Here is a 13584-nt window from a genome sequence, read left to right as displayed (position 1 = left end):
ATAGCAAGAATTACTAAGTTAATAGTACTAGAACTGAAACAAAATCTATTTAAATATGGACCTGTCAGATTGTCACTGAGGCTTCATCCTGGTCTCTGCTTAACTCTGGAGGGCCATGGGGTTTTGCTATTAGAGCTATATAGGCAGCAATTCAGTTTTTACACTGATTACCCTTTTTATTGTAGGGGAATGAGACTTTCTCCTGGGGCCTAAATCCTCAAGGTAAAGTCTGGACAACAATTAGCCCCAAATAGAACAAGTCTGCGTATTCTTTTCTGGGTTTAAGTCATGAATTTTGGGCGGGGGGGGGGGGGGGGTGTCTTTTTGGTTTGTTTTTGTTTTAATTCTGGAAGATGTGGAGCTGCTCCACATACCAGTTTGGGGAAATTCACTCCTCACCTCCTTTGTATAGATAATTAATTTGTATTTTTTTTAGTCCTGTTCTCCTCCTCCTCCTTCCCCCTTGTCCACCTTTTCTCCTACTTCAAAACCTGTAGCTCCTTATTTTAGCTCACTTTCCATTACTAATCTATACTCTGGCTCAATCTGCTTCCTCTCACCTATTACAGTGGGTCTGTAGCCAGGTAAGCAAAAGTGGGAAGCACTGGACAGACAGTAGAAAAAGGGGTGGCGAGCATCGTGTTCTTCCATGGAACGCTCTGAAATGTCTGGGGCAACTTTTAGCATTTTAGAAGATTAAGACATTTCAAAACATTCATTTTAGTTAAAACAGTTGTCTTGAATTCTGTAGTTGGGTATTTTGCCTGTGTGGCAAATTATGCTTTGCATATTCCTCATTTATCTGTGTTAAACACATGTATTTTTAAAATGACAGGAGCCAGCATCAGCATCTAAAACCAAAACAGGTTTTCCCTTGCCCCTTATATAGTGATATTGGGCTCATGAGAATCTCTTCAGCCTGCCTCATTCAACAGTCCAACGCTTTGATATCTCCTGATTCAGTATATGAACTCAAACTGAATGTCTGTTTTTGTATCATTTTTATAAACTTGCTGTAAAACAAAAGTAACCTACTTCTTTCCTTGTTGTTTGTCCTGATCATTCTCTTTTTCCTTGACTTTTCTTTTTTTTTTTGGACTCACTAATCTTTCTTTCTGCTTTTTCAGTATCTGCTTTACATGCAACTAAAGGCGCATAAACTAAAAACCACTTCTATCTGAACATGTTTTGTGGGTGATTGCTACCAGTAATCCTTGAGATTACTAGAACTAAAAAATTGGAGAAAAATACTTTGCTGTCAGTTAGTTTGTTGCCCTGTGTTGCCTTGACGCTATTTTTAAATCATGCTTTAAAGCAGAGTGGGTTTCAGTTTGACAGCATCCTTGTACTTTTCTGCCCTTTCCCCTTGTGGGCCCAGTCTACACTAGCACGTTCCCTAAAATCTCTCACTGTTGCAGCTCCACTCTTGTGCAGCCATGGGGAATTTTACAAAACTACTAGTTTAGACAGGGCCTGGAGCTCTCTTCTTGTTCTTGACACATCCTCCTTTGGCTTCCCTTTTCCTCTGCTTGCTTTCCCTCCTCCCATTAACCCATCCTTTCCCTTGGTTTTCCTCTGGACCCTCCCTTGGTAGGATTTCTCTGCCTCCTCTTTCCTTCCTTTCCCTTCCCTTCCCTTATTGGGGAGACCCGTTTTGGAAGGGCTGCCTGCCTTTTTCTTTTTTTGAACGGGGAGTCTTTTCCTCTCAACTGATCTTTCTATTGCCCATTTTACCCACCACCATTGTCTTAGTGGTGAGAAGAGGGACTACTTCCTTCCCTACCCGTCTCCCAGGGATGTCTTCTACCTTTTACAACCTTCCACCCCATCCTACTTGACTGACCTGTCTCCTTCCTCTTCTTTCCACCACTCTTCCCCTACAGTTCTTAGGGTGAAGGAATGCCTCTTCTTCTCCTCTCCCCATTTTGTGGGAGAGACTCTCCTTAATCCCAGCCTCCTTGGAGACATGGTATATGGATCTTGCAGTCTATTTGGGGGGCAGGGGGCAAAAGTCTCTCTTCTTCCACATGTCCCTCTCTGCCTTTGGTGTTGTGCTCTCCTCCCACCCCCTTTCCATGGTCTTCTCTGCCCCAAGGTCATTGGACCTAACCATGAAGCTGGGTGTTCAGAATCTGTTGGTGCTTTCTAATGTGCTTTGCAGTCATGTGTTGTCCCCATAGATGGAAGATATGTCCCAAAGGATATGTCTAGACTAGAGTTTTTTACTGCAGGAGTAAATTACAGACATTTGTGTAGTGTCTAAGTTAACATTTACAAAAGTATAACTTGAGTTAATTGGGAATCAATTCTCTCAAAACAGGACCCAAACTCTAGTCTAAACAATCTCTGTGGCCCTAGGGACAGTAAACATGTTTCTCAATTGAGGTAGCCCAACTCAACTGAAAACTAACTTTTAAGGTTGTTTGAGCTGGCCATTTTATAACTAGTTGGTTGAGCTAATTCGATTGAAAAACACCTTCTTTGTTCCTGTCAGTACGGCCTGTGCAGAGAGAGCCACTCAGGGAATTAGGGAGAGTCAGGAAGGGTTCTTCCTCTTGTGCCTCTCTGTAACAGGCTTATGTAAAAGAAGATATTCAGAACCATGACACAGTCCTGTAAATAATGTTCCCTCATGTGCAGTTTTGCCCCACTTCCACCATTTTTTTCATTACCAAACTTAGAAACTCCTTAGAGGAGAGATTTGGTTATCTTATTTATCTGTAAGTTTCTTTGTACCCCTTTTTAGACTGCATAAATGGGACTAGTGGTAACTTCTAGGAGCTGTTTGGAAATTGCAGTGGGGTACTTTTCATGGTTTACAAAAAAAAAAAAAAGACTGAAACACAACATGCAGCTACAGCCTTATCTACACTAGAAAGTTGTACCTCTTTAATACTGATACAGTTTAATACTGTTAATTTTCAAGTTTAGACCAGGCTTACATGTCTCTGCCTTCAAGGTATCTTCACATTCGATATTCTACCTGGATTGTGATGCTCTGAATAATGATTGAATGAAGGTGACTCAGCTATTCTCTCACTTCTGGAGTTTTTTAGGTACATTGGTAGGGGAAGCTTGAACTTGTCCTGTGGTTACCCTTGCTCTATGTGGATGAGGTAATATCTTTTATTGGACCACCTTCAGTTGGTGAGAGACACAAGCTTTCAAGCTACACAGAGCTCTTCTTAAGGTCTGGGAAAGCTTGTCTCTTTCATCAAAATAAGCTGGTCCAATTAAAGATGATATCTCACCCACCTTGTCTCTTTAATATCCTGGGACAGATACGGCTGCAACAGCGCTTGCTCTATGTGCTCATCTACTAGAGGATTTTGGTCTCAAGGGGTATCAGTTTGCTACTTTTTATGATCTCTAATTTCACTCTAAAATGGTTGTGATTTTTATGAAAAATGAGTGGGGAAGGTGGAAATTTCATTGTAGTTCCAATCTTTTAATTTAATTGCTGTTCTTAAAATAAGATGGGATCCAGGTGTCATTTTCTAGGCCTATATTTCTCAAGTTTATTGGCTTTTTTGTTACACAGACACTACATACATACATACATATGCATATTAATCTTATTAATTGAGGTAATTGTATTGAGGTTTCATTTGTTGATGTGCAATTCTTGACTTCAAACAGTGTGAAGAGTGTCTGTGCTGGCAGCATGGAGTCTGTATGGGTTTACTGGAAGATAATGTACCTGAGAAATATACCTGCTATATTTGCCAAGATCCTCCAGGTACAAAGATTTCTAAGGTTACAGACTCTAATACATGTAGTAATTTTATTAGCTTTTTATATCTATTACAAAGTATATATGTATAGTTTTTTTTCTTACACCAGTAATTTCTGCTGTTAGTTTCTGTCCTTTTTAGATGATTGGATTTTTTTAAAAAGTGAATTTAATTTGCTTTCATTTGTTATTGTTTAGTCAACATTATTCAGATGCGTTATGTGAAACCATAACAGGAGTTGGGATTAAATGTGTATAATTGTAAAGATACTCTGCATAGAACATAATTTTGCTGTTAACACAGATTTAAGTTGGGGTGTACTATCTGACTGGAAAATACAGATCAAATTGTCTAATTTTTCAGTTTGTTTTATTTTTGAGCTCTCCTGAGAGTTTTAAATTTGTTTGAGACTAATGGTAAATTATTGTTGACTAAGTGATAGGAAGCTTTAGGTAATGCTATAGTTCAAACTTAGTTAACCAAAGCAATTAGTTGAAGTAATATTGAACTAAGTAATGTTAAAGATGGTAAATAGAATGAAAATGGAATAATTTAATATTGTATCACTGTGGATATGTAATGTTTGACAGTGGTATTTTCCCACACAGGCCTCTGAACATGTTTCAGCATAATGGAACCTGTGCCTGACAGTGTTGTTACAAATCACCACTTTTATTTTAAATATGCCTGTTTTGACGGCTGTGGCAGGCTCATCAACAGCAGTCCTGTAGACTCCTTTAAGGCTGATGCCAGTCCTACCTCATGAAATTAGCCAGCAGGAACCTGTTTCCTAACAGCCATAACTATCTCCTCTCTTCCCTCCCTTCATCTCTGAAATGCATTTGTGATTTTATTTTGTGTTAGAACATAGATTCAGTAAGAAGCCATCAAAATAAATTCCTCTGTGTCGTGCACAATCTAAATTATTCAGATTGCATCACCCCATATCTTTTTTTATTTTTATAAATCCATTCTTGAAATACTATTATAAAAGATATGCTCTAGTTCATACAGGAATTAATTCAGGGAAGTCCTATGACCTGTGTTATGATCACAGTGGTTCCTTCTGGACTTACAATCTATGATTTAGACTTCAAATAATCACTCTTAACAAGTTTGAATTGTTTTGGAGAAGATTGAGAAGTTTGGGGCTTGTCTCTCCAGTTCTCTTAATTGTCAGAACTTGGGGTAAGTGACAGACTGTCTTCTCCACTGTCCCCGATACCTTCAAGCGTTTGTGTGTTTTATACTCTGATCTATGCCCACTCTGGCTACTTAGAAAGTTGTTTGCTGCCATTGTGTTGCTGTTATTGAAGGGATATTATCAAGACATCACTTAGTAAGTGGTGGATGCCAGTCAGCTATGGAGGTTCACCCCTCTTCAAGTGACAGGAGTGCTTCCTAGTAGTCTCCCTGTCTGACCTTTCTTCTTTGGGAACAGTAAACCAGAAGGGTAGTGGTCTTTTGGCTCCAAGTCCACCTCTAAATCAGTGACATCCTCGATAGGTTTCAGTCCAGATTCAGTCTGTCGTAGGGAGTTGAGACTGCCAGTCAGGGTCCTAAATGATCTGTAGATTTTAAATTAGGCTGAATTGACATCCTTGTTGGTTTGTATTTGGCAGTTTTTCCTATCATTGGCCACATGTTGTTGCTTTATTTACTAAGGAATGTTGCTGGTGTGCCTGGAACTACTTTGCAGTGGTTCTAGTCATATCTACAAGACCTCTCATTGTTGCTAGACAATGTGTGTCATTGCCTAGGGATTTGGATCCCTTAAAAGTCTGTGAGGTAATATCTTTTATTGGATCAATTTCTGTTGGTGAAAGACAAGCTTTTAAGCTACATAGATATTACTTCACCCCAGGGCCGGTGCAAGGAAGTTTTGCGCTCTAAGCGAAACTTCCACCTTGCGCCCCCACCCTCCCAGCCCTGCGGCAGCTCCCTGCCCCCCCTCCGCCCTGAGGTGCCCCCCCCCCCCCCGCAGCAGCTCCCCCCTCCCCCCCCCCGGGAGCTCACCTCTGCTCCACCTCCTCCCCGAGCACACCGCCCCCACTCTAATTCTCCTCCCTCCCAGGCTCGCGGCGCCAAACAGCTGATTGGCACTGCAAGCCTGGGAGGCGGGAGAAGTGGAGCGGCGACCATGCGCTCAGTGAGAGGGAGTCTGAGCCGCACGTGTCAGCGTGCCGCCAGCAGCTTAGCAACGCTGTAAAAAAAAAAATTGGGGGGCACCGCTTTTTGTCGCCCCCAAATCTTGGTGCCCTAGGCAACCGCCTAGTTTGCCTAAATGGTAGCACCGGCCCTGCTTCATCCACCTTGTGTCTCAAATACCCTGGGGTCAACGCAGCTACATCAACACTGCAGTGTCCTGTTTACCACGTTGTTTAGTGTTTGCATAGATAAGGTCTTTGGGTGAGGTCATCTCTAAACATTGGATGATCATATCACCATGGTGATGGTACACAATTGTACATCTCCTCCCCTGCCCTGTGGACCCTGATAGCTTGGATTGGGTATGTCCGAACTGACTCTTTCCACAAACCACATCCTATCCAGGGAAATTCATATTGTGCTTGGAATAAAAATATTTTGCCTTTATTTATCCCATAATGACCATTGAACAGCAATACAAGGCTTTGTGACAGAGGTTCAGTGATTACAGTTCCCTTAGTAGGACTCTGAACGGGGATCTTCCATGCTTGTGCAGCAGCAGCATAGCTAATGTCCACACTGAGCACTGATGTTCGTAACATGCATCCCCTCTGCATTCTTATGTACCTCCTGCCCATAAAGTTGTGCATTGATTTTTAAGTTGACCCTGATAGCTGTCAAAACCACCTAATGGGTATTGACCTAGCTATATTTTAAAATTCCTCTGGGAGCCTCTTTTAGATAGGCCTGTGCTGTAACTCTTTTGGGCCTTATATGAGCAGGTGACTTGTTCTTTGCTCTGATGTTCCCCTGGCTGTGGAACATGCTCTTCCAGGGCAGCTGCAGAAGCCCAACCTCTACTCTTCAAAAACAAGCTCACTTTTATTGAATAGTCTACTTTTCAGAGAGACACTGTTTTAATCTGTTAGCACTCAGACAGAAAGCATCTCCAGTCCCATCCTGTTATTTTTATTGATGCCCCTTTGCTTGGCTTCTTAATTTATTACTGTTGTGTTTATCACATCTATTTTATAATGTGGTAACTTATTCGCATTTCAGCTGTTTCTGTGATACCCCAACTGCCTCAGCAAGGGGTAGTTTTATTAATAGTCATATATTTGCATGAGGTTTTGGTCAAAATTGTAAATTTCAATGACTGCATCTTGGTACATACATTCTACTTATAAAATGTGACCAATTAGGCATCAAAGAAACTACTGGTGATGGGGAAGTTCACAGCCCTGTGGTGTATTTGTTTGTCTGTCCACAGACTCTTTAAAATCATTTGCACTGAATTACATAGTCTCTTTATGCCTGAAGATTTAGTTACTGGAATGTGCAGTAATCTGTTGATAAGAATATATCAAAAATATGAAGATGTCCATCAGTTGCAACTGTCTGGCTGGAAGTCCTCATTGAATACTGCTGCTTTACACTTGGGTAGAATTCCCTGGCCTGGAGCAAGGTGTTATATGTTCTTCCCACTTCATATGTTCCTTCTGTCTTTGGGGCAGTGGAGTGTCCCATGTCAAATAGACTCTTTTACTAGTCCTATTGTTAAGAGGAGTTACTGTCAATAAGCTGGTGCGAGGTTTATATTAGTCGATATCAAGCTAATGACAAATATTACCCGTAATGTTCACATACCAAAGTTACCTTAATGATTATTTTAATCCACTCATTACTGTTGCTTTAGGTCAGAGATCCAGCTTAAAATACTGGTATGAGAAGGAGTGGTTAAGTAATGGTCACATGCATGGCTTAGCATTTCTGGAAGAAAATTATTCCCACCAGAATGCCAAGAAGATTGTAGCCACTCATCAACTTCTTGGGGATGTGCAGAAAGTGATAGAAGTACTGCATGGACTGCAGCTGAAGATGAGCATTTTACAGTAAGCAGTGTTTTGAAGTCTTAGCTGGCATGTACTAGATGTGAAACAGATTTCAAAGAGTAGAAAAATAACTGATAATGCAGATTTATTTTGATTGTATATACTATTCCATGGATATATAGGAATGTAGTTTGATATGATGAGTTGTGATTTGCAAAAAAAAAAAAAAAAATAGCTGCAACTCCTTGGTGTGCAGTGAAACTAATTTATAAAATTATAAAAAAAAATAAAAAAATGTTGTGGGGGTATAGATATACTCAAACAGAAATGTGGAGAAAGAGAAAGCAAGCAAGCAAAGTATAGAAGAAAATTTTTCTAGAATATTTATACAGAATACAGAAAAAAGCAGAATATGGATGAAAGGTGTATATAATACTTATGTCGATATTCTTGACACATCTCTTTTCCATCTCAATACTACTAAACCATAATTTTGCTCTTGGGAACATTATTTTTTCACTCATCTTCATTATTGCTCTATTATATATAGTGGAATGAGAACATTAATATCTCAGCAGCATTTCAGTGGCTTGCCCACCACTTTATAATCTATTTGAGCTTTATTTTGTGGTTACTAACGCAACCAGAAAAATTACAAAACGTTCCTCATACATACATATATGTATTAGTAGATATGGACAGTCAACCAACTTTTTTCTGCATTTTTATGAGTTGAGCAACATTTTTCCAGTTTCCTTAATGTTCTGGGGATGAAAAAATGAATTATCCTAACCTCAAATCCATCAGTTTCAGAGTGTGATTTCTTAAATGTTTCTCTGTTCACTGATCAGTCGGTCACATAGCAGCAGCCATTTGGAAAGCAAAGCTCTTGGTGTCTTCAGTCTCTTTTAGAACTCCTTCTACTTTCACCTCAATCTGTGATGTCTGCAAATGTGATAATTGCAATACCTTTTAGTGTTTGAATAGTGGATTGCAAAAAAAAGATACAGGGTCATGCATCATGGAAATATTATGTATCCATTCATCATGGGATCCCTTAATCACCTCTGTGGAATACTTTTCTACTTAATAGAAAGGAGGTGAAACTTAAATATCTCCGGCTCTTTAGGACCTTTCTTCCCAGTGTTGTACAACAAGGGGATATGAGAGTTTTAGATCTTTAGATTCTTCAGCTATGGAACACAGTATCGGTTTTGTGGCATTAAGGTTTGGAACGAAACAAGAGCGTTTTGCTTATGGAATTTTTTCCTTTTGACTTCCACCATATCTTGATCTTGCTGTAAGGTATTGTACTAAATTAACTCCCAGTTTCTCATAAAATGTATCATTAAAGAATCTTCAAGAGATTTCTAGATTTGAAGAAAAAGTATCTTGATGTTCTTCTTTGAGTGATGTCTCTATTGGTGCTCCTCTTAAGGTGATTGTGCGTCCCGCACCTCTAGTCAGAGAATTTTGACAGCATTGCCTTGTTGGGCAGCACATGCGCTATTCCCATAGTTAACCCATAGCAGCAGTTAACTAGTGCTGTATGACCAACCACCCCTTTGTTCCTTCTGAACCGCTCTTGGTCCGAGTCGGAGCTCCAGCAGTGCCTCTACATGACTTACCTTAGATTTAGATTTTGGATTAGCTGCATAGTGCAGTAGCTAGAATGGTTAGTTAGAACTCGTTCCTGTCTCTTTTCTTTCCTCCCCATTTTAAAAACACACGCACACACTAACACGAACATTATTTTTGTGTTACATTTTCATTCACCCCTCGGGGACGATATCACCTGAGAATGCCTGAGTCTCCGGGCTTTAAATGTTACCTCTCCTGCTGAGAGGCAATGCCAGTCTCGGACGAACATACCCAGTGTGTCTGCTGCTTGGGGGAGACACACGTACACCAGAAGCGCTTCTACTGCCACAACCTTAGGACCCACGCAAGGAAAGTGAGGGACCTTAAACTCAAACTCATTTTTATGAAGAAATCTCTCCGCCTGGCCTCCAAACCAGGATCCCAAAGTCCTCCCAGTCACCTACCTGGTCTTCTAACAGACCTCCCTCACTGACTCTGCATGGGAGGGACCTGTCTCCTTAAAAAAAGTCCCAAGAAGAAAGCTACCACTTCTCTCACAAAGGGAATCTCAAAAAAATAAGCATTCTCCAACTCTCTCCATGTCATTGGTGCTGACTGTGCCACAGCTATGTACCTACGAGTCAACAGGATCTTGCAGTACCCCTAAAGTCAGAGACCCTAAGTGGGTCGTCTCTCAGAAAGATGGCAGAGACAAGACTGACCTTTCTACTGCAGCACTCACTGCAGCAGCAAATCATTAAATACCAAGTAACTCTGCAGCGCCTCAGCTTACGGCGCCATCTTCTGGCCCTCTGGCGCATACCTCCGAGACAGCAGTACCAAAGCCTACTTTACCTCCTTTGGTACAGACACCATCAGCACCAATTCCCCCAGTGCCACAACACCTCCCAGTATCACAACAATACCCGGCACCGCAGCAATTGCAGATGCAAGCCGATGGTACCAAGATCTCTTGAAATGCAGCGGTTTCTCTGACTTAATAGTTGCTGCGTCACCAGAGTCACCTCTTCTCGGTACTGATATTGCGTCGGTGCATTCAACACTCACACCAAACAGATCTGCCCCTCCTTTTTCTAGCGAGGTGGATGAGGAGGGAGAGGTTTATTAATCACAACAGTCTTCACCCATATAGGGACTAGTCAGACCAGATTTACAGGAACAGCCAGGACACTGTTCCAGGGGTGGTATGAACATCCGGGGGTGCCACACCAATGCCATTCCCACTACAGTGGCTGTACTGGGACCAGTGGGTAACATTGCTCCAAGCCTACCAGTACCTCCAGGGAAAAACAGAGACGCTCCCCATCAGTGTCAGAGGCAGAACCCCACGAGCTCCCTGAAGAGACTTTTGAGGAAACAGAGGAGGCTGTGGATCAGGAGGCCAATCCTGCAACTAACAGCACCTCCTCTCCAGATGAGACCATCATGCCTCTGCCACCTACAACAGGAGACAATTTTAAGCAATTTCAAGAGCTGTTTAAAAGAATCACACACATACTCCAAATCCCTCTGGAAGAGGTTGCTGAGTCCCAACACAAATTGTTGGATATATTACACACGTCCGCCTCATCCAAAATGGTTCTTCCCATAATTAAGGTACTCATGGAGCTTGCAAACACCATCTGACAGACGACTGCAAAAATCCACTCTACTTGTAAAAGAGCAGATAAAAAGTATTCTGTCCCATCAAAAGCCCTAGAATTTCTATTTTCATACACCCAGCCAAATTCATTGGTGGTAGAGGCAGGCAACAAATGGGGCAGGCAATACTATTCAAGGAGCAACCCATATCGTAGAGTGGAAAAGATTGGCTCTTTTTGGTCGTAAGGCCTATTCGTCAGTGAGATTACAGTTCAGAATAGCCAAGTGTGAGGCCTTGATGGTGAAATACAACCATACAAATTACTCCAAACTGTACAAATGTATTGACTTTATCCTGGAAGACAAAAAGGTACAATTTAGGTCAGTCATCTCTGAAGGTCACCTCCTGGCATGAACAGCTGTACAGGCTTCCTTAGAAACAGCAGACACCGTGGCAAGATCCATTGCAACCGCCATACCCATGCGATGGGCCTCTTGGCTCCATCTGTCCGGATTCCCAAGTGGGGAGGTGCAATTCACTGTAGCAGATCTTCCCTTTGAAGGTCCAGAAATATTTGTAAGTAAGACAGAGTCCCTCCATACATTGAAGGACTCTAGAGCAACTCTTTGGTCTTTAGGCATCTATACACCTGCACAAAAACAAGGCAGATATTACTTATCACAATGCTCAAGGCCAGAGCCCTACACACAGTCACAGAGGCAGACCCATATACCCCCATAGGTGGAAGCAAAGACCCACAAGACATAGGCCACTCCCATCTCAGTCTACTACCTCGCAACAACCTGGATTGAAACATCAAATTTGAGGGTTTGGTTGGGGCCCAAAAAAGAGACCAATTCCAATTGCTGAAACCACTTTCTACTAGACATCCATTTACAGACCATTTAATACCATTCTCCCCACCAATTATTTACAATTATTACTTCAGACAAATGGGTACTGGAAATTATCACCACCGGTTATTCCATCCAGTTCACCTCCACCTTCTCTTCCTGTCCCTCTTCAGGGACCCCTCTCACGAGTACCTTCTAAGACAGGAAGTAGATCAGCTCCTGCAATTGGGTGCGGTAGAACTGGTACTGGTACAATCGAGGGAATAAAATCCCTTCCCGTTATTTTTTTTAAACCCAGAAAAAGACATGGGGTTAGAGGCCCATTCTCAACCTGAGAAACATAAATTTGTCAAAATAAAACTGTTCAGAATGGTTACTTCAGCAACAATAATCCCAGCACTGGAACAAGGGGACTGCTCTTCGGCCCTCGACCTACAAGATGCATACTTTCATGTCACCATACATCCATCGCACAGGCGGTTTCTCCAATTTGTTTTGAGACAAGATCACTATTAGGACACAGTGCTGCCTTTGTCCTCTCCATGGCTCCCTGAGTTATTTTTCCCAAAGTTCTAGCAGTGGCGGCAGCCCACCTACACAAGCAAGGGCTCATGATATACCCACATGTAGACGATTGTCTAATCAAGGCCCCAACTCGGGAAGAATCTGTTGAAGCCACACAAAAGACAGTATCACTCTTTTTACAAAATTTGGTCTTCAAATTAACATTCAAAAGTCAACGCTGACACCTGTGCAAGAACTAGAATTCATTGAGGCTCACCTAAACTACAGATTCCCCCCGCAATGATAATCACAACATAAGTTCCCTCTAAGCTGCGCGGCTGCACAGCAGCCTATTAAGGGCTGCACAGGTGCTAAGGGCTGCGGCAGGGAGAGTTGCCTCTCTCCCAGCCTCAGACCTGCCACAGCCAGGGGAGAGGCACCCGCCCTCAACCCAGCCCGGACTTGTCATGGCCAGGGGAGAGGCACCACTCCCCACCAGCCCAGGTGCTGTGGGGGGGGGGGGGGGAGTCCTCTCTCTCCCCGCCATAGCCCCGGGGCAGCCTGCACCCCAAACCCCTCATCCTCAGCCCCACCCCAGATCCCGCACCCCCAGCTGGAGTTCACGCACCCCCCTCACCTGAGCCCTGAGCTCCCCCACCCCCCCACACTCCAAATCCCTTGGCCCGACCCCCACCACATGAATTTTGTTATGTGCACCAGTATGGATTTTGTTGTGGATACAATGAAATTAATTCTGCACATGCCTGGGAAAAATTAAAGGGAACACTGATCACAACGGACACCTCCCTAGTGGGCTGGGCTTCCCATTTAAACACCTAGCAGTACAGAGCTGGTGGTCTCCTCCAGAACCAACACTGCACATAAACGTTCTGGAACTGCAAGCAGTTTGCAACATATGTGCACGCTTTCGGCCCATGATCAAAAACAAAACCATACAAATCCTGATGGATGTTGCTTGCATGTTTTATATTTAAAAAAAAAAAAAAAACGGGAGGAGCAAGGTACACTCCCTCTGCACTGAGGCCTTAAGAGTGTAGAACTGGTGCATCCATGACAACATCACCATATTAGCCACCTATCTACCTGGATGTCAGAACACCACAACGGACATGTTAAGCAGAAAGTTCTCCCACAATCACGAGTGGGAAATAAATACCTCAGTGATCTAGGACATATTCCGACAATGGGGATTCCCCACAATAGATCTATTTGCCACAAGTCAGAACAGCAAATGTCCAATATTTTGCTTCAGAGTAGGCTTAGGGCCAGGATCCAGGGGCAATGCCTTCCTCCTCAGATGGAACCCA

The 13584-nt window shown here is 42.5% G+C and overlaps 1 protein-coding gene across 4 annotated transcripts in view; it reads left to right on the top strand.

Annotated features, from left to right (window-relative positions):
• Window positions 1–13584, top strand: part of PHF20 (PHD finger protein 20) — a 158081-nt gene that overhangs the window by 124034 nt on the left and 20463 nt on the right. For all 4 annotated transcript variants that reach the window (XM_054045843.1, XM_054045842.1, XM_054045841.1 and 1 more), the window contains 2 exons: window positions 3640–3739; window positions 7579–7774. In XM_054045843.1, the coding sequence (XP_053901818.1) occupies window positions 3640–3739; window positions 7579–7774 (296 nt within the window). The remainder of the gene's footprint in view (window positions 1–3639; window positions 3740–7578; window positions 7775–13584) is intronic.

Source organism: Malaclemys terrapin, chromosome 12 (genome assembly GCF_027887155.1).
Source record: "Malaclemys terrapin pileata isolate rMalTer1 chromosome 12, rMalTer1.hap1, whole genome shotgun sequence".
Lineage (NCBI taxonomy): Eukaryota > Metazoa > Chordata > Testudines > Emydidae > Malaclemys > Malaclemys terrapin.
The sequence above is the reverse complement of the archived record's forward strand: the minus strand, read 5'-3'. Positions and strand labels throughout refer to the sequence as shown.